The 25084-nt window shown below is 39.8% G+C and overlaps 1 protein-coding gene across 2 annotated transcripts in view; it reads right to left on the reverse strand.

Moving 5' to 3' along the window:
* sema4ba (sema domain, immunoglobulin domain (Ig), transmembrane domain (TM) and short cytoplasmic domain, (semaphorin) 4Ba) overlaps positions 1–25084 on the reverse strand; it is a 226821-nt gene that overhangs the window by 14123 nt on the left and 187614 nt on the right. For both annotated transcript variants that reach the window (XM_061925239.1, XM_061925237.1), the window contains exons 9-12: positions 10697–10878; positions 5587–5737; positions 5135–5345; positions 221–336 (exon numbers count right to left, since the gene is read on the reverse strand). In XM_061925239.1, the coding sequence (XP_061781223.1) occupies positions 221–336; positions 5135–5345; positions 5587–5737; positions 10697–10878 (660 nt within the window). The remainder of the gene's footprint in view (positions 1–220; positions 337–5134; positions 5346–5586; positions 5738–10696; positions 10879–25084) is intronic.

Consider the following 25084-nt stretch of genomic DNA (forward strand, 5'->3'; position numbering starts at 1 on the left):
ATGAATGAAGACACGCCATCGTTCAAGAAGTGCCAGAGTTCCTGCAGTTAACGCCCCAGCTGTTTGCAGTTCCCCCCCGAGGGACAGTGGCGTGTAATTAGATCATTTAACACAACGTCTCCTTTAGGCTGGGAGTCTTCGTGCCTCATAGAAAACCTAAATTGCCAGTAAATGCATTTAGTAAGCTTGTTATGGCTTTCCACCGTGAGAGCGCTCTTACCTCTTCGGCGTCCAGCTCTATGTGCTGCACGGGCCGGGAGTCACGGAATAGCACCATCTCCTCGATGATGTGCATCTTGTTCTTCACACTCATGGCTTTGTGGAGTCTGCCGTCATCTAGAAAGGAGACACAGGTCCGCTTGAACTCAACACCTCAGAACTAGAGATGTCCGATAATGGCTTTTTTGCCGATATTCCAATATTGTCCAACTCTTAATTACCGATTCCGATATCAACCGATACCGATATACAGAGGTGTGGACTCGAGTCACATGACTTGGACTCGAGTCAGACTCGAGTCATGAATTTGATGACTTTAGACTCGACTTGACAAAATGTAAAAAGACTTGCAACTCGACTTAGACTTTAACATCAATGACTTGTGACTTCACTTGGACTTGAGCCTTTTGAATTGACATGACTTGACATGACTTGCTACTTTCCCCAAAACCCAAAGATGAAAAAGTTATTCGGGAGCGCTCCGTATTTTTCATTGTGTACTTGTCTATCAGCGTTGCGTGTGTCAGCTGGTGTGCTCTCAGTACAACAGCCAATCAAATTACATCTACTTTGTTTTCATCACACAGCATTCATCCAATCAAATTGCAGGACAACCAACGAAGAAGACATGTCCAAACCACACGCCAGTGAACAAAAAATGATGCCTAAAATAATTTTGTTTGGGTATAAAAATTACGAGGTGGTCAACACAAAACGGTTGGCAGTATGCAACACATGTGGTTCGAAAATTACCGATGGAGAGGCAACAACTTCCAACTTCGTCCGGCATTTGAAGTTGCACAAAGAACGGTAAGTTTTGAATGTAAGATAACGTTTATTGGCTAAGTAACGTGACTTTTATTTGCTGTGTAGTTAAATCAGTGAGGCTGTAAACTCACTGCTAACGTTATAACGTTATTGCAAACACGGGAATCTGTTGCAGTTCACTACCTTATTCATACTTTTTGTTCAGTGATTTTTTTAAGCAGGGTTACGTTAGTCAATATATCACACGTAACGTTAGACGGCGGTCAGCAGCACCGCGTATTTTAGCCACCTAAAAAAAGACAAAAATAGTAAAATAAAGGTCAGTTAAAATGTATACTATATTATGAATATGTGTACCGTTTTAGCTAGCTTTCTGACATACTGTTGGTTGTTTACCTCAGTGGTCCCCAACCACCGGGCCGCGGCCCGGTACTGGTCCGTGGATCGATTGGTATCGGGCCGCACAAGAAATATATATATATATATATATATATATATTTTTTTTTTTTAAATTAAATCAACATAAAAAACACAAGATACACTTACAAGTAGTGCACCAACCCAAAAAAACTCTCTCCCCCTTTTGTTCTGGGCATTGAACATGAAGACTCTTCCTTCACTGTTCCGAGTGGCCATGAGAGTCTTGGCAGTGCCTGCCTCCAGTGCTCCAGTGCTCCAGTGGAGCGAGTTTTCAGCCATGGTGGCATCATACTACGCCCCCATCGTGCACAAATGACTGACAGACTCTTGGCTAATTTAGTCTTTTGCAAATGCAATGCAGCATAGGGCCCTGACATATAAAAAGTACAACTTTTTTGTTATGTTCACGTATATGTCATGTTTTTTCAATGTTAACACTTTTGTACAAATAAGTACATTTGCACTTTATTTTTCAATGTGTTTGTTCTGTAAAGGAATGAGTTAATGTTTAAAATGACTGGTTAATAGTGCTATTATAAAGTGCAATGTCAGCACAATTTTCTTTCCTGCAATTTAAAATGCACTTGTTTTAATAAATAAATACAGCGTTTGAAAAGCATACACAATCTGTGTTAATATATTAGTCTGTGGTTAAAAGGACTTGAAAGGACTCGAAACTCAAAATGCAGGACTTAGGACTTGACTTGAGACTTTCCAGTCTTGACTTTGGACTTGACTCGGGGCTTGCCTGTCTTGACTCGGGACTTGACTCGGACTTGAGGGCAAAGACTTGAGACTTACTTGTGACTTGCAAAACAATGACTTGGTCCCACCTCTGCCGATATATACAGTCGTGGAATTAACACATTATTATGCCTCATTTTGTTGTGATGCCCCGCTGGATGCATTAAACAATGTAACAAGGTTTTCCAAAATAAATCAACTCAAGTTATGGGAAAAAAATGCCAACATGGCACTGCCATATTTATTATTGAAGTCACAAAGTGCATTATTTTTTTTAACATGCCTCAAAACAGCAGCTTGGAATTTGGGACATGCTCTCCCTGAGAGAGCATGAGGAGGTTGAGGTGGGCGGGGTTGGGGTTGGGGGCAGCGGGGGGTGTATATTGTAGCGTCCCGGAAGAGTTAGTGCTGCAAGGGGTTCTGGGTATTTGTTCTGTTGTGTTTATGTTGTGTTACGGTGCGGATGCTCTCCCGAAATGTGTTTGTCATTCTTGTTTGGTGTGGGTTCACAGTGTGCCGCATATTTGTAACGGTGTTAAAGTTGTTTATAAGGCCACCCTCAGTGTGACCTGTATGGCTGTTGACCATGTATGGATTACATTCACTTGTGTGTGTGAAAAGCCGTAGATATTATGCGACTGGGCGGGCACGCAAAGGCAGCACCTTTAAGGTTTATTGGCGCTCTGTACTTCTCCCTACGTCCGTGTACACAGCGGCATTTTAAAAAGTCATACATTTTACTTTTTGAATCCGATACCGATAATCTTGAAACCGATACCGATAATTTCCGATATTACATTTTAAAGCATTTATCGGCCGATAATATCAGCAGTCCGATATTATCGGACATCTCTAATATGTGTGTGTATGTATATATATATATATATGTATGTGTGGGAAAAAAATCACAAGACTATTTCATCTCTACAGGCCTGTTTCATGAGGGGGGGTACCCTCAATCGTCAGGAGATTTTAATGGGAGCATTCGCATACCATGGTTTATATAGGGCACAGAGTGGGTGGGTACAGGCTGGCCTAGGGGCGTGGTGATTGGCTCATGTGTTACCTAGGAGGTGTTTCCGTCTATGGCGGCATGTTGTTACAATTTCGCTGCGCTTGTTGAGGGATGACAGGTCTGGACGGTAAATAATAAACAGTTTCTCTTTCAAGCATAGGTTGCATCTTTTATTACCACTATTGTAAGGTGTGCTGGATGCAAGAATTTGCCATGTTATTGAATATTCAACATTATTGTCTTTGAGGTCCCAAATGTGTTTGCTGAGTTCTGTGGTATTTCGCAGGTTTTTGTTCCTGAAAGAAGCCTTGTGATTGTTCCATCTGGTTTTGAATTCACCCTCAGTTAATCCTACATATGTGTCGGATGTGTTAATGTCCTTGCGTATTACCTTAGATTGGTAGACAACTGATGTTTGTAAGCACCCCCCGTTGAGGGGGCAATCAGGTTTCTTTCGACAGTTACATGCTTTGTTGGTTTTGGAGTCGCTCTGACTGGGGGTCGACGGCTCATTTGCAATTGTTTTGTTGTGGTTTGAGATGATTTGTCGTATATTGTTCATGCAGCTGTAGCTCAATTTAATGTTGTTCTTGTTAAATACTTTTCTTAGGTTGTTGTCTTTGGGAAAGTGTTTGTCAATCAGATTGAGGAATTTGTGTCCAATGTTCGTTGAGACGTTTTTGCTGTATGGGGGGTTGTACCAGATGATGTCGTTTCGTTTTCTGTTCTTTTTTGGCTGGTTTCCTGGCGTGGGTTCATAGGTGAGGGTGAAATTGTATCCGCTTTCATCAAGGGCTTTTTGGTACGGGGGGGTTGCTTGGTCAAATTCAGCTTTGCTAGATGACAGCATCGATAGCCTTTTATTGATTCCGGTAGGTATTCTTTTCGTGGTGGTGGGTGGGTGGTTGCTGTCATGGTGCACGTATTGGAGTGTTGTGTTGGGTTTCGTGAATGGTTGGTAGCTGTTATTTCTCAGGTTGAAAGTGACGTCAAGGAAGTTGACGGTATATACATATATATATATATATATATATATATATATATGGACGTTAGCCGCTAGCTAGCTAGCTATGTTTTAAAGTACCTTCTGTACGGCGGTGCTTCAGTGTTTATAGCTTAACATTTATCATTCGTTTTTAAGCCAAATTGCGTCAACTCTGCCTATTATGTCTTTACTCCGTGTCTCCATGTAAGTACTCCGTACGTGTGCATTGCGGTGGGGGGTGGGGGGTATGGTAAATGGTATTTTTTAAATTTTATTTTAATTTTTAATTTTCATTTTTTTGTCATAAAAAAATACAATCATGCGTGCTTACGGACTGTATCCCTGCAGACTGTATTGATATATATTGATATATAATGTAGGAACCACAATATTAATAACAGAAAGAAACAACCCTTTTGTGTGAATGAGTGTAAATGGGGGAGGGAGGGTTTTTGGGTTGGTGCACTAATTGTAAGTGTATCTTGTGTTTTTTATGTTGATTTAATAAAAAAAAATAAAATAAAAAAATCTTTATTTTTAATTTTTAATTTTTTGTGCAGCCCGGTACCAATCGTGGTTGGGGACCACTGCTCCAGCATATTGTGATGATGGCGTGCAATGACATCCATTAAAAAAAATAAAATAAAAATAGCACCAGTATTATTCAGAGGCGGTTATAGTACTGTTTTTAATTCATTAGTACCGCAGTACTTTATCAGTACCGGTATACCGTGCAAACCTAAAAGGGACCATCCCGCCTGCATGTCTCTGCATCCTGGGGTCACGCCAACAATCGCAATTTATTTACCGGTACTACAATTAATGTATCTTTGGTCACCTCGCTCCGTCAGAGACGGGCAGAACAATATGTTGAGCCACCTGTTGCCATTCATGCAACATTTGGTGCCGTGCTGTGATTTTTTTCATGTTAGGGCTGTGTAACACTGACTTGAAAAAGTATAATATGTTTGATGTTCCTGTACCTGTCCCGATGAAAAGCACATGGTAGGCCTTGTGCTCTGCCCGCACTTGATGCACCGCAATCTGCGTGTAGCGAACGTGGCGTTTGAGCAGCAGAGGCTGGCTGCGAAGCACGCTGTCCATGAGGAAGTGATCTTTGACAAAATTCAACACCTTGTCTGGCATGTGAAGCGATGACGGGACGCCCTGGCTCCGGGCCCCGTTTGTGATACACTGCAATGGTGACATAACAAAGGCATCACTTTTAAGACAAAGACATGTGTAATTATGTGCTGCACCTTTTTTCTTTTGTTTTGATTCAGCTATATTTAGTACACCAGTAAGTGAAACAAGCAATTTGATCCTTGTTGTTTTGGAGAAGGCGAGAATGGAAACCATTGCATGTCAGACGGAAACATACTTATGTAACAGGTGTGACGTGTTGTGTACGTCCTGGAAGGAAGAGATCGCTCACCGCTCCAGGTCGAGGTTCGGGGACGGGATGGTTGTAAGCGTACCACTGCTGGGTTTCTCTGTTGACCTCGCGGTATCGGCCGCTGAAGGCCTTTTCTACCTGCTCCATGGTAAAGGAACACACGGCGGAGCTTCCTGACGCACCGTTGTACCTTAAAATGACAAATTACTCGTTAGTAATAATTGAATCTCGATACTTATTCATTCCAATACTAAATTGATTTATCATTTTCAAAAAGCCTTTTTACTTTAAGAATACATTTTCAAAAATAAATTTTTCGTCCATCTACGCATCGTCAGCAGCCATATTCTACATACCAAATAATACAGTCGCGATCAAAAGCTGCAATGGTTAACTTATTTTTACACTTTAAAAATTACACTTTTTAAAATTAATTTACTAATCTAAATCAGAATAAATGTTTATTTTTGACAAACAAGATGTGTATTTGTTGTTACCTTTCTGTGTTTTTGTAAGTAATGTCGTAATACAGCAAAACTTTGAGTTAAGGCATACTTGCCAACCTTGAGACCTCCGATTTCGGGAGGTGGGTGTGGGGGGGCCGTGGTCGAGGGGGCGTGGTTAAAAGGGGAGGAGTATAATTACAGCTAGAATTCACCAAGTCAAGTATTTCATATATATATATATATATATATATATACCGTATTTTCCGCACTATAAGGCGCACCTAAAAACCACAATTTTTCTCAAAAGATGACAGTGCGCCTTATAACCCGGTGCGCTTTATTACGATTAATTTTCATAAAGTTTCGATCTCGCAACTTCGGTAAACAGCCGCCATCTTTTTTCCCGGTAGAACAGGAAGTGCTTCTTCTTCTACGCAAGCAACCGCCAAGGTAAGCACCCGCCCCCATAGAACAGGAAGCGCTACCGCCCGCCCCCGGAAGAAAAAGAAGCGCGCGGATATTTCGTTTCATTTCCTTTGTTTGTCTACATCTGTAAAGACCAGACTACAAAATGGCTCCTACTAAACGACACGCTTATAACGCAGAATTTAAACTTAAGGCAATAAGTCATGCCGAAGAACACGGAAATAGAGCAGCAGCAAGAGAATATAACATAAATGAATCAATGGTGCGTAGGTGGAGGAAGCAAGAAGATGACCTGCGCCAGGTAAAGAAGACAAAACAGAGTTTCCGAGGGAACAAAGCACGATGGCAACAGTTGGAGGACAAACTGGAACAGTGGGTTGTTGAGCAGAGAGCAGCAAGCAGAAGTGTCAGCACCATCACTATTCGAATGAAGGCAACAACGCTAGCAAGCGAACTTCACCTGGATGATTTTAAAGGTGGTGCTTCTTGGTGTTTTTGGTTTATGAAAAGACGCAATCTCTCCATCCGCACACGGACCACTGTTTCACAGCAACTGCCTAACGACTTTAAAGAAAAGCTGGCTACTTTCCGTGCATATTGTAAAAACAAGATAGCGGAAAAAAAGATCCGGCCAGAGAACATTATCAACATGGACGAGGTTCCACTGACTTTTGATATTCCTGTGAACCGCACTGTTGATACAACGGGAGCACGTACGGTGAATATTCGCACCACTGGGAATGAAAAGTCGTCCTTCACTGTGGTTCTAGCTTGCCATGCTAATGGCCAGAAACTTCCTCCCATGGTCATATTCAAAAGGAAGACCTTGCCAAAAGAGACCTTTCCAGCCGGCGTCATCATAAAAGCTAACTCGAAGGGATGGATGGATGAAGAAAAGATGAGCGAGTGGTTAAGGGAAGTTTACGCGAAGAGGCCGGGTGGCTTTTTTCACGCTGCTCCGTCCATGTTGATATACGACTCTATGCGCGCCCACATCACAGATGGTGTCAAAAAACAAGTGAAGCACACAAATACAACACTCGCCGTCATTCCGGGTGGATTAACCAAAGAACTCCAACCGCTGGATATTGGTGTCAACAGGGCATTCAAATCACAACTGCGAACTGCGTGGGAAAAATGGATGACCGAAGGCAAACACACCTTCACTAAGACGGGCAGACAACGCCGGACGACATACGCCAACATCTGCCAGTGGATTGTAAATGCCTGGGCAGATATTTCTGTCACAACTGTGGTCCGAGCTTTCCGGAAGGCAGGATTCACAGAACTGCTGCACAACAACAGCGATACTGAATCCGATGATTTCGAAGAGACGGAGCCGGCCATTTTGGAAGCCACGCTTGCGCAACTTTTCAATTCGGACACCGAAGACGAAGAATTCGAAGGATTTACCGGTACGAATGAAGAATAACTTCAGAAAGTGAGCGCTATGTTTATTTTGTGTGTTGTGTGTTGTGACATTAACGTTCGAGCAACATTACCGGTATGTTGCTATTGCTCTACACCATTTTGAATTTTACTATGTTTGTGATTGCACATTTGTACATTTTGGGACAGAGTTGTTAGAACGCTGGTTTTCAATATATTATTAAAGTTTGACTGAACTATCTGACTGTTTTTTTGACATTCACTTTAGCGCAGCGTTTTTTTGACATTCACTTTAGCGCAGCGTAGGCGCGGCTTATAGTCCGGGGCGGCTTATTGGTGGACAAAATTATGAAATATGTAATTCATAGAAGGTGCGGCTAATAATCCGGTGCGCCTTATAGTGCGGAAAATACGGTATATATATATATATATATATATATATATATATATATATATATATATATATATATATATATATATATATATATATATATATATATAAGAAATTCTAGCTATATATATATATATATATATATATATATTTATTTTATTATATATATATATGTATATATATATATATATATTTATTTTATTATATATATATATATGTATATATATATGTCTTAATAAGGTTATCCAAAAAATAGTGCTCGATACCGTAGTAGAGCGCAATATATGTATGTGTGGGAAAAAAATCACAAGACTATTTCATCTCTACAGGCCTGTTTCATGAGGGGGGGTACCCTCAATCGTCAGGAGATTTTAATGGGAGCATTCGCATACCATGGTTCATATAGGGCACAGAGTGGGTGGGTACAGGCTGGCCTAGGGGCGTGGTGATTGGCTCATGTGTTACCTAGGAGGTGTTTCCGTCTATGGCGGCATGCTGTTACAATTTCGCTGCGCTTGTTGAGGGATGACAGGTCTGGACGGAAAATAATAAACAGTTTCTCTTTCAAGCATAGGTTGCATCTTTTATTACCACTATTGTAAGGTGTGCTGGATGCAAGAATTTGCCATGTTATTGAATATTCAACATTATTGTCTTTGAGGTCCCAAATGTGTTTGCTGAGTTCTGTGGTATTTCGCAGGTTTTTGTTCCTGAAAGAAGCCTTGTGGTTGTTCCATCTGGTTTTGAATTCACCCTCGGTTAATCCTACATATGTGTCGGATGTGTTAATGTCCTTGCGTATTACCTTAGATTGGTAGACAACTGATGTTTGTAAGCATCCCCCGTTGAGGGGGCAATCAGGTTTCTTTCGACAGTTACATGCTTTGTTGGTTTTGGAGTCGCTCTGACTGGGGGTCGACGGCTCATTTGCAATTGTTTTGTTGTGGTTTGAGATGATTTGTCGTATATTGTTCATGCAGCTGTAGCTCAATTTAATGTTGTTCTTGTTGAATACTTTTCTCAGGTTGTTGTCTTTGGGAAAGTGTTTGTCAATCAGATTGAGGAATTTGTGTCCAATGTTCGTTGAGACGTTTTTGCTGTATGGGGGGTTGTACCAGATGATGCCGTTTCGTTTTCTGTTCTTTTTTGGCTGGTTTCCTGGCGTGGGTTCATAGGTGAGGGTGAAATTGTATCCGCTTTCATCAAGGGCTTTTTGGTACGGGGGGGTTGCTTGGTCAAATTCAGCTTTGCTAGATGACAGCATCGATAGCCTTTTATTGATTCCGGTAGGTATTCTTTTCGTGGTGGTGGGTGGGTGGTTGCTATCATGGTGCACGTATTGGAGTGTTGTGTTGGGTTTCGTGAATGGTATATATATATATATTTATTTTATTATATATATATATATGTATATATATATATATATATTTATTTTATTATATATATATATATATATATGTATATATATATATATATATATATACATATATATATATATATATATATATATATATATAAATAAGAGAAATACTTGAATTTCAGTGTTCATTTAATTCCACATATACACACACATAACACTCATCTACTCATTGTTGAGTTAAGGGTTGAATTGTCCGTCCTTGTTCTATTCTCTGTCACTATTTTTCTAACCATGCTGAACACCCTCTCTGATGATGCATTCTGCTTCGTCTCCTTGTTGTGTGCGCAGTTGTGCACTGCACTCTCTAAATGCATGTATACATTTTTGGAGCCGTTTTAAAGAAAATCAGATAATCATAGCACATTATGCAGAATTACTGGATTATGTCATAGTGGCCACGCCCAATTACCACCCTGCTGTGTACAGCATGTATGCTGCTTGTTGCTTCCATGTCAAGTGAGTTTATTTCACATCCCATTTTGCATTGGCTTGAATCAAAATGTAAAATATGAAAATTGCAACACATTGTAGTTTGTTGGCCATATATGTATACATTTTTAGCTGAAACACTGAACAATATGTATATACTTTATTACCAAATGTCTATTTATATTTGTTTTTTTCTACCTGTACCCTATTCAAATGAAAATATATATTTAAAATTAAAGATTCTAAATCATAGCTGTTCACCATGTTTAATTAGTTAATAATTATGGCAAATGTCGTTTGAATTTCCTGTTGTTTGTCTTAAAGCATCCACTGGAGTTAATGAAATATCTTATTATAATTTATTTTACCATTCTATACGTTTAATTTAAATATTTCAAAATATTCCAAAAGTATATTAAAATGTTTCTATATTTATGTGTTTTTTTTAAATCACATTTTTAACACAATTTTAATCCGTAGAGTTTAAGTGCAATTTATTAAGCGATCATAGTGGTTGTCTCTCTTAGTGTTTAGTTTACCTGCAGATGTTGTTTTGGTCCTAAATACTGTATTTTACATGCATGAACATTTCTTCAACATAATGTCATTTTAGTCATGCATTTGAAAGAAATAACTATCAATCCTCACCACTGAGAGGTGAAGACTCCATAGAACACAGTCTTCTTCCAGTCCCCTGGGCTGGGTGTCAGCACAAACATGTCCTGGATGATGTTAAACGGGAATCCGTCATCAGGCAGTGAGCACAGAAGTTGAGCCTTTAGAAAGGTTGTCCACTTTTTCTGAAGGACCCTTTCGCCTCCCATGTCTCCCTGCAGGGCGGAATAAAGACATGTGTCACGTCTGGCCAGTAGAGTGTGCAAGAATGTCACATTGAAAGTGCGCTGCTGGGCAAATGAATGGAAAGGCACAATGACATGATGGCCAATGACAGGCTGAGAAAAAGACATGAAATAATAATACATACTATACATTAAATACAATATGTGTGTGTGTGTGTGTGTGTGTGTGTGTGTGTGTACTGGGGTTGTCTTGATACCAATAAGTTACCAAAATGTATTTCAATACTTTGACACTTTTCAAAATAAAGGGGACTACAAAAATGTCATTATTGGCTTTATTTTAGCAAAAAATCTTAGGGTACATCAAACATATGTTTCTTATTGTAATTTAGTCCTTAAATAAAATAGTAAACATCAGAGGTGGGACCAAGTCATTGTTTTGCAAGTCACAAGTAAGTCTCAAGTCTTTGCCCTCAAGTCCGAGTCAAGTCCCGAGTCAAGACAGGCAAGCCCCGAGTCAAGTCCAAAGTCAAGACTGGAAAGTCTCAAGTCAAGTCCTAAGTCCTGCATTTTGCGCTTCGAGTCCTTTCAAGTCCTTTTAACCACAGACTAATATATTAACACAGATTGTGTATGCTTTTCAAACGCTGTATTTATTTATTAAAACAAGTGCATTTTAAATTGCAGGAAAGAAAATTGTGCTGACATTGCACTTTATAATAGCACTATTAACCAGTCATTTTAAACATTAACTCATTCCTTTACAGAACAAACACATTGAAAAATAAAGTGCAAATGTACTTATTTGTACAAAAGTGTTAACATTGAAAAAACATGACATATACGTGAACATACATACATACACATAGTACATACAACAAAAAAGTTGTACTTTTTATATGTCAGGGCCCTATGCTGCATTGCATTTGCAAAAGACCAAATTAGCCAAGAGTCTGTCAGTCATTTGTGCACGATGGGGGCGTAGTATGATGCCACCATGGCTGAAAACTCACTCCACTGGAGCACTGGAGGCAGGCACTGCCAAGACTCTCATGGCCACTCGGAACAGTGAAGGAAGAGTCTTCATGTTCAATGCCCAGAACAAAAGGGGGGAGAGAGTTGTTTTGGGTTGGTGCACTACTTGTAAGTGTATCTTGTGTTTTTTATGTTGATTTAATTAAAAAAAGAAAAAAATTTTTTTATTTCTTGTGCGGCCCGATACCAATCGATCCACGGACCAGTACCGGGCCGCGGCCCGGTGGTTGGGGACCACTGAGGTAAACAACCAACAGTATGTCAGAAAGCTAGCTAAAACGGTACACATATTCATAATATAGTATACATTTTAACTGACCTTTATTTTACTATTTTTGTCTTTTTTTAGGTGGCTAAAATACGCGGTGCTGCTGACCGCCGTCTAACGTTACGTGTGATATATTGACTAACGTAACCCTGCTTAAAAAAAAATCACTGAACAAAAAGTATGAATAAGGTAGTGAACTGCAACAGATTCCCGTGTTTGCAATAACGTTATAACGTTAGCAGTGAGTTTACAGCTTCACTGATTTAACTACACAGCAAATAAAAGTCACGTTACTTAGCCAATAAACGTTATCTTACATTCAAAACTTACCGTTCTTTGTGCAACTTCAAATGCCGGACGAAGTTGGAAGTTGTTGCCTCTCCATCAGTAATTTTCGAACCGCATGTGTTGCATACTGCAAACCGTTTTGTGTTGACCACCTCGTAATTTTTATACCCAAACGAAATTATTTTAGGTATCATTTTTTGTTCACTGACGTGTGGTTTGGACATGTCTTCTTCGTTGGTTGTCCTGCAATTTGATTGGATGAATGCTGTGTGATGAAAACAAAGTAGATCTAATTTGATTGGCTGTTGTACTGAGAGCACACCAGCTGACACACGCAACGCTGATAGACAAGTACACAATGAAAAATACGGAGCGCTCCCGAATAACTTTTTCATCTTTGGGTTTTGGGGAAAGTAGCAAGTCATGTCAAGTCATGTCAATTCAAAAGGCTCAAGTCCAAGTGAAGTCACAAGTCATTGATGTTAAAGTCTAAGTCGAGTTGCAAGTCTTTTTACATTTTGTCAAGTCGAGTCTAAAGTCATCAAATCCATGACTCGAGTCTGACTCGAGTCCAAGTCATGTGACTCGAGTCCACACCTCTGGTAAACATACTAGACAACCTATCTTTTAGTAGCAAGTAAACAAACAAAGGCTCCTAATTTAGTGTGCTGACGTATGCAATAACATATATCCAGGAGATCGCAAAAAGCCGCTGCCTGACCAGGGCTCAGAAAATCTGCAAAGACTCCTCCCACCCCCACCAAGGACTGTTTTCACTGCTGGACTCTAGAAAGAGGTTCCGCAGCCTCCGAAGCAGAACCTCCTGGTTCTGTAACAGCTTCTTCCCTCAGGCCGTAAGACTCTTGAACGCATCATAATTCAATTATCCCCTCAACTCCCCCCAAAAATGGATGAACTCGCTGGAATAAAAAAGACAATATAACATACATCCATAAACGTGGACGCATGTGAAAAAGTGCAATATATTATCTGTACAGTAATCTATTTATTTATTTATTTATTTAAATATATCTATGCATTTTATATATACATTTATATATTATTTATATATATTTATTTATTTATATATGCACCATATTGCTTTTTTACCATGAGCTTATGTAACGAAATTTCGTTCTTATCTGTGGTGTAAAGTTCCAATTTGAATGACAATAAAAAGGAAGTGTAAGTCTAAGTCTAATATTGTGTCTTTTATCATTAAATTATTTTGTCAACATTATGAGGGACAAACTGTAAAAATTGATTTTTAATCTACTTGTTCATTTACTGTTAATATCTGCTTACTTTCTCTTTTAACATGTTCTATCTACACTTCTGTTCAAATGTAATAATCACTTATTCTTCTGTTGTTTGATACTTTACATTAGTTTTGGATGATACCACAAATGTAGGTATCGATCTGATACAAAGTAGTTACAGGATCATACATTGGTCATAGTTTAAGTTCTCATGTGTCCAGGGACATATTTCCTGAGTTTATGAATATAATATGAATTAAAAAAATAAAAATGTTATGACGATAAAAAATATAGATGTACAGTAATCATATAAGTATCGACTAGATACGCTATTGTACTTGGTATCATTACAGTGGATGTCAGGTGTAGATCCACCCATGGCATTTGTTTACATTGTGACGCCGGTGAACTATTGTGTCCTCCTACGATGTGTCGTGAAGCATGTTTAGCTGTTCCTCGTCCTCCGGTGATTTGTCGCCATGGAGGTGAGGATTAGTGATTTAGAAGTAGCTAAAACACTGCCGACTGCGGATGGACGTTGGCCGCTAGCTAGCTAGCCATATCTTAAAGCACCTCTTCCTAAGGACGTTTTAGTGTTATAACTTCACCTTCATCGTTAGTTTTTAGACCGAAATGCATCCATTCTCCCCTTTCTGTCTACACACTGTGTCTGCTTGTAAGTACCGTATTTTCCGCACTATAAGCCGCACCTAAAAACCACAAATTTTCACAAAAGCTGACAGTGCGGCTTATAACCCGGTGCGCCTTATATATGGATTAATATAAATATTTATTTTCATAAAGTTTCGGTCTCGCAACTACGGTAAACAGCCGCCATCTTTTTTCCCCGTAGAAGAGGAAGCGCTTCTTCTTCTATGGTAAGCAACTGCCAAGGTAAGCACCCGCCCCCGTAGAAGAGGAAGCGCTTCTTCTTCTACGGTAAGCAACCACCCACCCCCGTAGAAGAAGAAGCGCGCGGGTATTACGTTTCATTTCCTTTGTGTGTTCCATGTTGATATACGACTCCATGCGCGCCCACATCACAGATGGTGTCAAAAAACAAGTGAAGCACACAAATACAACACTCGCCGTCATTCCGGGTGGATTAACCAAAGAACTCCAACCGCTCGATATTGGTGTCAACAGGGCATTTAAAGCACGACTGCGAACGGCGTGGGAACAATGGATGACCGAAGGCGAACACACCTTCACTAGACAGGGAGACAGCGGACGACATACGCCAACATCTGCCAGTGGATCGTAAATGCCTGGGCGGATATTTCGGTCACAACTGTGGTCCGAGCTTTCCGGAAGGCAGAATTCACAGAACTGCTGGACAACAACAGCGACACTGACTCCGATGACTTCGACGAGACGGAGCCGGCCATTTTGGATCCCGTATTCGTCCAACTTTTTATTTCGGACACCGAAGGAGAAGAATTCGAGGGATTTATGAATGAAGAATAACTTCAGAAAGTGAGCGTTATGTTTATTTTGTGTGTTGTGACATTAACGTTCGAGCAACATTAAGTTATTGATGTTATTGCTCTGCACTATTTTGAATTTTACTATGTTTGTGATTGCACATTTGCACATTACCGTACATTTTGGGAGTGAACAGAGTTGTTAGAACGCTGGTTTTTAATATATTATTAAAGTTTGACTGACCTATCTGACTGTTTTTTTGACATTCCCTTTAGCGCAGTTAGATGCGGCTTACAACACGGGGCGGCTTATAGGTGGACAAAGTTTTGAAATATGCCGTTCATTGAAGGCGCGGCTTATAACCCAGGGCGCCTTATGGTGCGGAAAATACGGTACTCTGTGATTGTGCGCTGCCGAACATGCTCCTCTGCTCGTAAACCCAGCAATGTCATGACGTGACGATGCACCGTCATGCCCGTTGGGAACCGGTACTTTTCAAACAGAGTATAGTACCGTTTTTGATGTATTAGTACCGCGATACTATACTAGTACCGGTATACCGTACAACCCTAGTGTTTACACACCCTATATTGGAAGAAAAGGCTGCACATAAGCAGGTTGAATAGATGGTATTGAAAGGGGGGCATGAAGTCATAAAGCGCAGTGCCCATATTACAACTACACCAAACGGGAGGAGAAAACTTAGAGGTCATAGAAATAAAATACATGAAGACAACTGGATTGGATTAAAACACTCTCTCTGAAGAGGGCATTTTGGTTGGGAATATTTAAGTTATGTGGCAAATATCAAGTTCTTTTTTTCATTCATATGTTTTTTACTGCACAGCCTTTGGCAAAATATATGTGAACGCTTAGCATAAGTGTCTTTTTTATACCGTATTTTCCGCACTATAAGGCGCACCGGATTATTAGCCGCACCTTCAATGAATTACATATTTCATAACTTTGTCCACCAATAAGCCGCCCCGGATTATAAGCCGCGCCTACGCTGCGCTAAAGGGAATGTCAAAAAAACAGTCAGATAGTTCAGTCAAACTTTAATAATATATTGAAAACCAGCGTTCTAACAACTCTGTCCCAAAATGTACGCAAATGTGCAATCACAAACATAGTAAAATTCAAAATGGTGTAGAGCAATAGCAACATAATGTTGCTCGAACGTTAATGTCACAACACACAAAATAAACATAGCGCTCACCTTCTGAAGTTATTCTTCATTCGTAAATCCTTCGAATTCTTCGTCTTCGGTGTCCGAATTGAAAAGTTGCGCAAGCGTGGGATGCAAAATGGCCGGTTCCGTCTCGTCGAAGCCATCGGAGTCAGTGTCGCTGTTGTTGTCCAGTAGTTCTGTGAATCCTGCCTTCCGGAAAGCTCGGACCACAGTTGTGACCGAAATATCTGCCCAGGCATTTACGATCCACTGGCAAATGTTGGTGTATGTCGTCCGGCGCTGTCTGCCCGTCTTAGTGAAGGTGTGTTCGCCTTCGGAGCTGTGTGAAAAAAGCCACCCGGCCTCTTCGCGTAAACTTCCCTTAACCACTCGCTCATCTTTTCTTCATCCATCCATCCCTTCGAGTTAGCTTTTATGATGACGCCGGCTGGAAAGGTCTCTTTTGGCAAGGTCTTCCTTTTGAATATCACCATGGGTGGAAGTTAGCATGGCAAGCTAGAACCACAGTGAAGGATGACTTCTCATTCCCTGTGGTGCGAATATTCACCGTACGTGCTCCCGTTCCACAGTGCGGTTCACAGGAATATCAGTTGCTGTGAAATACGGTAGTAATCCGTGTGCGGATGGAGAGATTGCGTCTTTTTATGAACCGGATCGCTTAGTAGGAGCCATTTTGTGGTCTTTACAGATGTAAACAGGAAATGAAACGTACGGTGATATCCGCGCGTTTTTTCTTCTTCTTCCGGGGGCGGGTGGTTGCTTACAGTAGAAGAAGAAGCGCTTCCTGTTCTATGGGGGCGGGTGCTTTCCTTGGCGGTTGCTTGCGTAGAAGAAGAAGCGCTTCCTGTTCTACCGGGACAAAAGATGGCGGCTGTTTACCGAAGTTGCGAGATCGAAACTTTATGAAAATGAATCGTAATAAAGCGCACCGGGTTATAAGGCGCACTGTCAGCTTTTGAGAAAATGTGTGGTTTTTAGGTGCGCCTTATAGTGCGGAAAATACGGTAATCTCTTAAACTAAATGTTGGTGGACAAACTATAGTCACATGTTTCGGTTTGTCAATTCTGACCATTAAATACTGTATTTTTCAAACTATAAATCGCAGTTTTTTTTCATAGTTTGGCCGGGGGTGCGACTTATAATCAGGAGCGACTTATGTGTGAAATTATTAACACATTACAGTAAAATATCAAATAATATTATTTAGCTCATTCACGTAAGAGACTAGACGTATAAGATTTCATGGGATTTAGCGATTAGGAGTGACAGATTGTATAGCATGTTCTATATGTTATAGTTATTTGAATGACTCTTACCATAATATGTTACGTTAACATACCAGTTGGTTATTTATGCCTCATATAACGTACACTTATTCAGCCTGTTGTTCACTATTCTTTATTTATTTTAAATTGCCCTTCAAATGTCTATTTTTGGTGTTGGCTTTTATGAAATAAATGTCCCCAAAAAATGCGACTTATACTCCAGTGCGACTTATATATGTTTTTTCCCTTCTTTATTATGCATTTTCGGCCGGTGCGACTTATACTCCGGAGCGACTTATACTCCGAAAAATACGGTACATCTTTGAAACTACAGTATGACTGTAATGTCACGTATAGTATGACTGTAATGTCATGTACAGTATGACTGTAATGTCATGTATAGTATGACTGTAATGTCATGTACAGTATGACTGTAATGTCATGTACAGTATGACTGTAATGTCATGTATAGTATGACTGTAATGTCATGTACAGTATGACTGTAATGTCATGTATAGTATGACTGTAATGTCATGTACAGTATGACTGTAATGTCATGTATAGTATGACTGTAATGTCATGTACAGTATGACTGTAATGTCATGTACAGTATGACTGTAATGTCATGTATAGTATGACTGTAATGTCATGTACAGTATGACTGTAATGTCATGTACAGTATGACTGTAATGTCATGTATAGTATGACTGTAATGTCATGTACAGTATGACTGTAATGTCATGTACAGTATGACTGTAATGTCATGTATAGTATGACTGTAATGTCATGTACAGTATGACTGTAATGTCATGTACAGTATAACGGCCCATTCTGGCTCATTGCAAATTGTAACGTCTGTTTGTATTCCCCACTTAACTAAATTTTGGATGAAATCAGTCGTTCTGTGCAAAAAGCCGTAGGCGAAGAATGACTAAATAGTTGGCCTTTCGTAAAAGAGCTTCAGTCGGGACCACTTCAGGAGTTCCTTAATTAGAGGAAATGGCAGCGCTGTGGGAGTTGAAATGACACATGACCCCAAAGGGAGTAATGCTTACAGCTTAAGAAGCATTATACTGTATTTTCCCTTGACCTCCTGACAGCGCTTTTTACAATACCACTTTTATTGTATAAATAAAGTCATCTTTTAAAACAATCAAAGCAAAACTATCCCTTTCATGAATAGGCTGCTAAAAGCTCATGGTATACATTAGGAGCGATGGGGTCTGTGAATGCATATGCTAAGAAGATATTCGTAGACCAAGATTTAGCTGTCATGTTGACATTTCCCAAAGAATTTGGGCCTGCTTGAGTGAGATCCAAAATAAAAAGTGCTAAATAGGTTGTGCAAAATACAAAATGATATGCGCTAGTGGTCGTGCTGTGCTTGATTTACTAAGACTGTTTGTGTAATTGATAAAAGGTGCAAAAGTGGCGCAGACGGCCCTTTATAAATGAAGATGTGTACTAGCAGCTATCGCCATGGAGACACTTATTTCCCTCCTCCCTCTTGGCAACATGCTCCAAGCTGTGGCGTTTTGCTACATCGTAGAACATGCAGCACACAACTATGATCTGCACCACTTTTTCTGGTTCTACTGGAACCACTCTTTCAGTGTGATTGAAAAATAAAAATAACAATTATTAATATACATATACAGATGTGTATATACTAGAGATGTCCGATATTATCGGCTGATAAATGCGTTAAAATGTAATATCGGAAATTATCGGTATCGTTGTTTTTATTATCGGTATGGTTTTTATTTTTATTTTTATTTTTTTATTTTTTTTATTTTATTAAATCAACATAAAAAACACAAGATACACTTACAATTAGTGCACCATCCCAAAAAACCTTCTTCCCCCATTCACACTCATTCACACAAAAAGGTTGTTTCTTTCTGTTATTAATATTCTGGTTCCTACATTATATATCAATATATATCAATACAGTCTGCAAGGGATACAGTCCGTAAGCACACATGATTGGTCCACTAATAGTACTAACCTTTAACAGTTAATTTGACTAATTTTCATTACTTACTAGTTTCAATGTAACTGTTTTTATATTGTTTTACTTTCTTTTTTATTCAAGAAAATGTTTTTAATTTATTTATCTTATTTTATTATTTTTTTTAAAAGTACCTTATCTTCACCATACCTGGTTGTCCAAATTAGGCATAATAATGTGTTAATTCCACGACTGTATATATCGGTTGATATCGGTATCGGTAATTAAAGAGTTGGACAATATCGGAATATCGGATATCGGCAAAAAGCCATTATCGGACATCCCTAGTATATACAGTATATATACAAATATACTGTATATATATATATATATACTAAATATACCGCTATATTCCGCTTTACCCCTGTATTGAGCACTGTATAACGGATAAACCACAGAAACCTTGACTATATACTAAATATATATATATATATACCGGTATATATATGTATGTGTGGGGGAAAAAAAATCACAAGACTATTTCATCTCTACAGGCCTGTTTCATGAGGGGGGTACCCTCAATCGTCAGGAGATTTTAATGGGAGCATTCGCATACCATGGTTTATATAGGGCACAGAGTGGGTGGGTACAGGCTGGCCTAGGGGCGTGGTGATTGGTTCATGTGTTACCTAGGAGGTGTTTCCGTCTATGGCAGCATGTTGTTACAATTTCGCTGCGCTTGTTGAGGGATGACAGGTCTGGACGGTAGATAATAAACAGTTTCTCTTTCAAGCATAGGTTGCATCTTTTATTACCACTATTGTAAGGTGTGCTGGATGCAAGAATTTGCCATGTTATTGAATATTCAACATTATTGTCTTTGAGGTCCCAAATGTGTTTGCTGAGTTCTGTGGTATTTCGCAGGTTTTTGTTCCTGAAAGAAGCCTTGTGGTTGTTCCATCTGGTTTTGAATTCACCCTCGGTTAATCCTACATATGTGTCGGATGTGTTAATGTCCTTGCGTATTACCTTAGATTGGTAGACAACTGATGTTTGTAAGCATCCCCCGTTGAGGGGGCAATCAGGTTTCTTTCGGCAGTTACATGCTTTGTTGGTTTTGGAGTCGTTCTGACTGGGGGTCGACGGCTCATTTGCAATTGTTTTGTTGTGGTTTGAGATGATTTGTCGTATATTGTTCATGCAGCTGTAGCTCAATTTGATGTTGTTCTTGTTGAATACTTTTCTTAGGTTGTTGTCTTTGGGAAAGTGTTTGTCAATCAGGTTGAGGAATTTGTGTCCAATGTTCGTTGAGACGTTTTTGCTGTATGGGGGGTTGTACCAGATGATGCCGTTTCGTTTTCTGTTCTTTTTTGGCTGGTTTCCTGGCGTGGGTTCATAGGTGAGGGTGAAATTGTATCCGCTTTCATCAAGGGCTTTTTGGTACGGGGGGGTTGCTTGGTCAAATTCAGCTTTGCTAGATGACAGCATCGATAGCCTTTTATTGATTCCGGTAGGTATTCTTTTCGTGGTGGTGGGTGGGTGGTTGCTGTCATGGTGCACGTATTGGAGTGTTGTGTTGGGTTTCGTGAATGGTTGGTAGCTGTTATTTCTCAGGTTGAAAGTGACGTCAAGAAAGTTGACGGTTTGCTTGTTGGCTTCAATCGTGATCCGTAGGCCGTTCTCTTTGTATATATATACATATATATATATCTATATATATCTATATATATCTATATACATACACATATATCTACGTTAGGTCAGCAAAAAACAAAGAGGCTATTTCATCCCTACAAGCCTGTTTTGCAGGTTTCCCTGTTTGGGGTGTAATGGTAAACGGTATAATGATCAACCGCGGTAAAATTCCAGACGGTTAGTAATACCGTTGAAATTTTTATTTATCAAAAACTTATTAATGCATTTTAGGCAACACTGCTTACTTCCTAGAAACGAAGTAGCCGCATGCGCAACAGCGCCGTTTTGCTCGACAAAACATGGTGGAAAGCAACTGCTGTTAGATGGCAAGTGCGACAATATTGGAAAGAGACGCATTTAAATGTCCCCACACTAAAAGTATACAGCGGAGGAGGAAAATATTTGATGTTGCTTTCATTTTCTCAACACAGTTTCCTGCTGTGACTGAGAGTTAATGAGGTGAAGAAAAATTCAGCAGGTGATGTGTCAGGGGAACGTTGCCACAACTTGTTTATAAAGTCTTTAGTTTGTTTACTGGGATGCTCACTCCTCCTTTATTTTTACTGCTAACTTTGTCAATGTTCCAATACCATCAATACTAGCTAAAATGTTTTCGAGTCTCATCGAATTGAATGCAGGTTGTGTATCAACACACAGAGGTGTGTATTAGATGCGAGAGGTATCACTCCTGTTGATTTTCGTTGTGTTGTTGGAGAAAAAAACAAAGCGTGTTAATTTGACTTTATCTTCATTAGCCGAAGTGAATTGAGGTGAATTATATTTACAGGTAAAAGCCAGTAAATTAGAATATTTTGAAAAACTTGATTTATTTCAGTAATTGCATTCAAAAGGTGTAACTTGTACATTATATTTATTCATTGCACACAGACTGATGCATTCAAATGTTTATTTCATTTAATTTTGATGATTTGAAGTGGCAACAAATGAAAATCCAAAATTCCGTGAGTCACAAAATTAGAATATTGTGTAAGGCTAATACAAAAAAGGGATTTTTAGAAATGTTGGCCAACTGAAAGTATGAAAATGAAAAATATGAGCATGTACAATACTCAATACTTGGTTGGAGCTCCTTTTGCCTCAATTACTGCGTTAATGCGGCGTGGCATGGAGTCGATGAGTTTCTGGCACTGCTCAGGTGTTATGAGAGCCCAGGTTGCTCTGATAGTGGCCTTCAACTCTTCTGCGTTTTTGGGTCTGGCGTTCTGCATCTTCCTTTTCACAATACCCCACAGATTTTCTATGGGGCTAAGGTCAGGGGAGTTGGCGGGCCAATTTAGAACAGAAATACCATGGTCCGTAAACCAGGCACGGGTAGATTTTGCGCTGTGTGCAGGCGCCAAGTCCTGTTGGAACTTGAAATCTCCATCTCCATAGAGCAGGTCAGCAGCAGGAAGCATGAAGTGCTCTAAAACTTGCTGGTAGACGGCTGCGTTGACCCTGGATCTCAGGAAACAGAGTGGACCGACACCAGCAGATGACATGGCACCCCAAACCATCACTGATGGTGGAAACTTTACACTAGACTTCAGGCAACGTGGATCCTGTGCCTCTCCTGTCTTCCTCCAGACTCTGGGACCTCGATTTCCAAAGGAAATGCAAAATTTGCATGGTTGGGTGATGGTTTGGGGTGCCATGTCATCTGCTGGTGTCGGTCCACTCTGTTTCCTGAGATCCAGGGTCAACGCAGCCGTCTACCAGCAAGTTTTAGAGCACTTCATGCTTCCTGCTGCTGACCTGCTCTATGGAGATGGAGATTTCAAGTTCCAACAGGACTTGGCGCCTGCACACAGCGCAAAATCTACCCGTGCCTGGTTTACGGACCATGGTATTTCTGTTCTAAATTGGCCCGCCAACTCCCCTGACCTTAGCCCCATAGAAAATCTGTGGGGTATTGTGAAAAGGAAGATGCAGAATGCCAGACCCAAAAACGCAGAAGAGTTGAAGGCCACTATCAGAGCAACCTGGGCTCTCATAACACCTGAGCAGTGCCAGAAACTCATCGACTCCATGCCACGCCGCATTAACGCAGTAATTGAGGCAAAAGGAGCTCCAACCAAGTATTGAGTATTGTACATGCTCATATTTTTCATTTTCATACTTTTCAGTTGGCCAACATTTCTAAAAATCCCTTTTTTGTATTAGCCTTACACAATATTCTAATTTTGTGACTCACGGAATTTTGGATTTTCATTTGTTGCCACTTCAAATCATCAAAATTAAATGAAATAAACATTTGAATGCATCAGTCTGTGTGCAATGAATAAATATAATGTACAAGTTACACCTTTTGAATGCAATTACTGAAATAAATCAAGTTTTTCAAAATATTCTAATTTACTGGCTTTTACCTGTATATAGCGCTTTTCTCTAGTGACTTAATGCGCTTTACCCAATATCTGAGTTACATTTAAACCAGTGTGGGTGACACTGGGAGCAGGTGGGTCAAGTATCTTGCCCAAAGACACAATGGCAGTGACTAGGATGGAGGAAGCGGGGATCAAACCTGGAACCCGCAAGTGTCTCGCTCTGCCGCTCTAGCAACCGAGCCATGCCGCCCAAACTGCTTTGTGTTTTGTATTGATATCAAAAAGTAAACACCATGTTCTTTACATGACTTGTGTTTTTTTTCCATTTTACATAGCTATGACTTTAAAAACCATTAATCTGAAACAGCATTTTGTTAAAGTTGTATGGTGTATAGTTAATAACTAAACAACACATTTCTGCTCAAACTAATGGATCTGTCCTGATACAGCATGTACATGTACATTTAGACAACTTGAAAAAAATACTTCTCTCTATCAAAATGTAAAAATGGAGATAGAGGCATCATGTTATGACAAAAAAACTGACACGTTGATACTAATAGTGAATAAAAAACACAAATGTTTTTTTTAAATATATGGATAATGTTTATCTGGAGCATTTTTATTAGATATTACAAATTACATGATGGTATTACGTTCACACACCAACACTGTTTACCCAACATAATCAATAATCGTGATTAATAATTGTGTTTTCAATATTTATAACAATAATCTTAATTATTATTTTGGCCATAACCGTGCAGTCCAATGTGTAAGACTAGATCTCATATATGAACACCGTTTTTATCTATTTGGACAAAAAGTGCAGTTACTTCTTATGGCCATCAGGTGTCATCTTGCACAATTCTCTAGTTTGTAGGTAGCGGCCGTGTCTATTGTAGCGTCTCGGTGTTGTGCCGGATAATGCACCCCCGGCGTAGAATGCAGCCCCTGATGGGAGTGTTATATCAACTAAAGCCCACACTTAAAGTTTCCATGTGCAAGATTGAATCTATTTGAAAAAGTTAATTAATAAGAAGCCAAAAGTGCAAAAACAATAATGTTCGTGTTGGAGGAGTTGTGAATGAATGAAATATGAAATCCGTGCTGCAGTCTGCAGGTGTACCTAATGTTGTGGCCCAGCAGCGACTGCAGCACGGATTTCATATTTCATTCATTCACAACTCCTCCAACACGAACATTATTGTTTAAATAGATTCAATCTTGCACGTGGAAACTTTAAGTGTGGGCTTTAGCTGATATAACACTCCCGTCAGGGGGTGTATTCTACGCCGGGGGTGCATTATCCGGCACAACACCTGAAGAGTCAGTGCTGCAAAGGGTTCTGGGTATTTGTCCTGTTGTGTTTATATTGTGTTACTGTGCGGATGTTCTCCCAAAATGTTGGTGTGGATTCACAGTGTGGGGCATATTTCTAACAATGTTAAAGTCGCTTATACGGCCACTCTCAGTGTAAACTGTATCGCTGTTGATGAAGTATGCTTTGCATTTACGTGTGTGTGTGCG

Source organism: Nerophis lumbriciformis, linkage group LG29 (genome assembly GCF_033978685.3).
Source record: "Nerophis lumbriciformis linkage group LG29, RoL_Nlum_v2.1, whole genome shotgun sequence".
NCBI lineage: Eukaryota > Metazoa > Chordata > Actinopteri > Syngnathiformes > Syngnathidae > Nerophis > Nerophis lumbriciformis.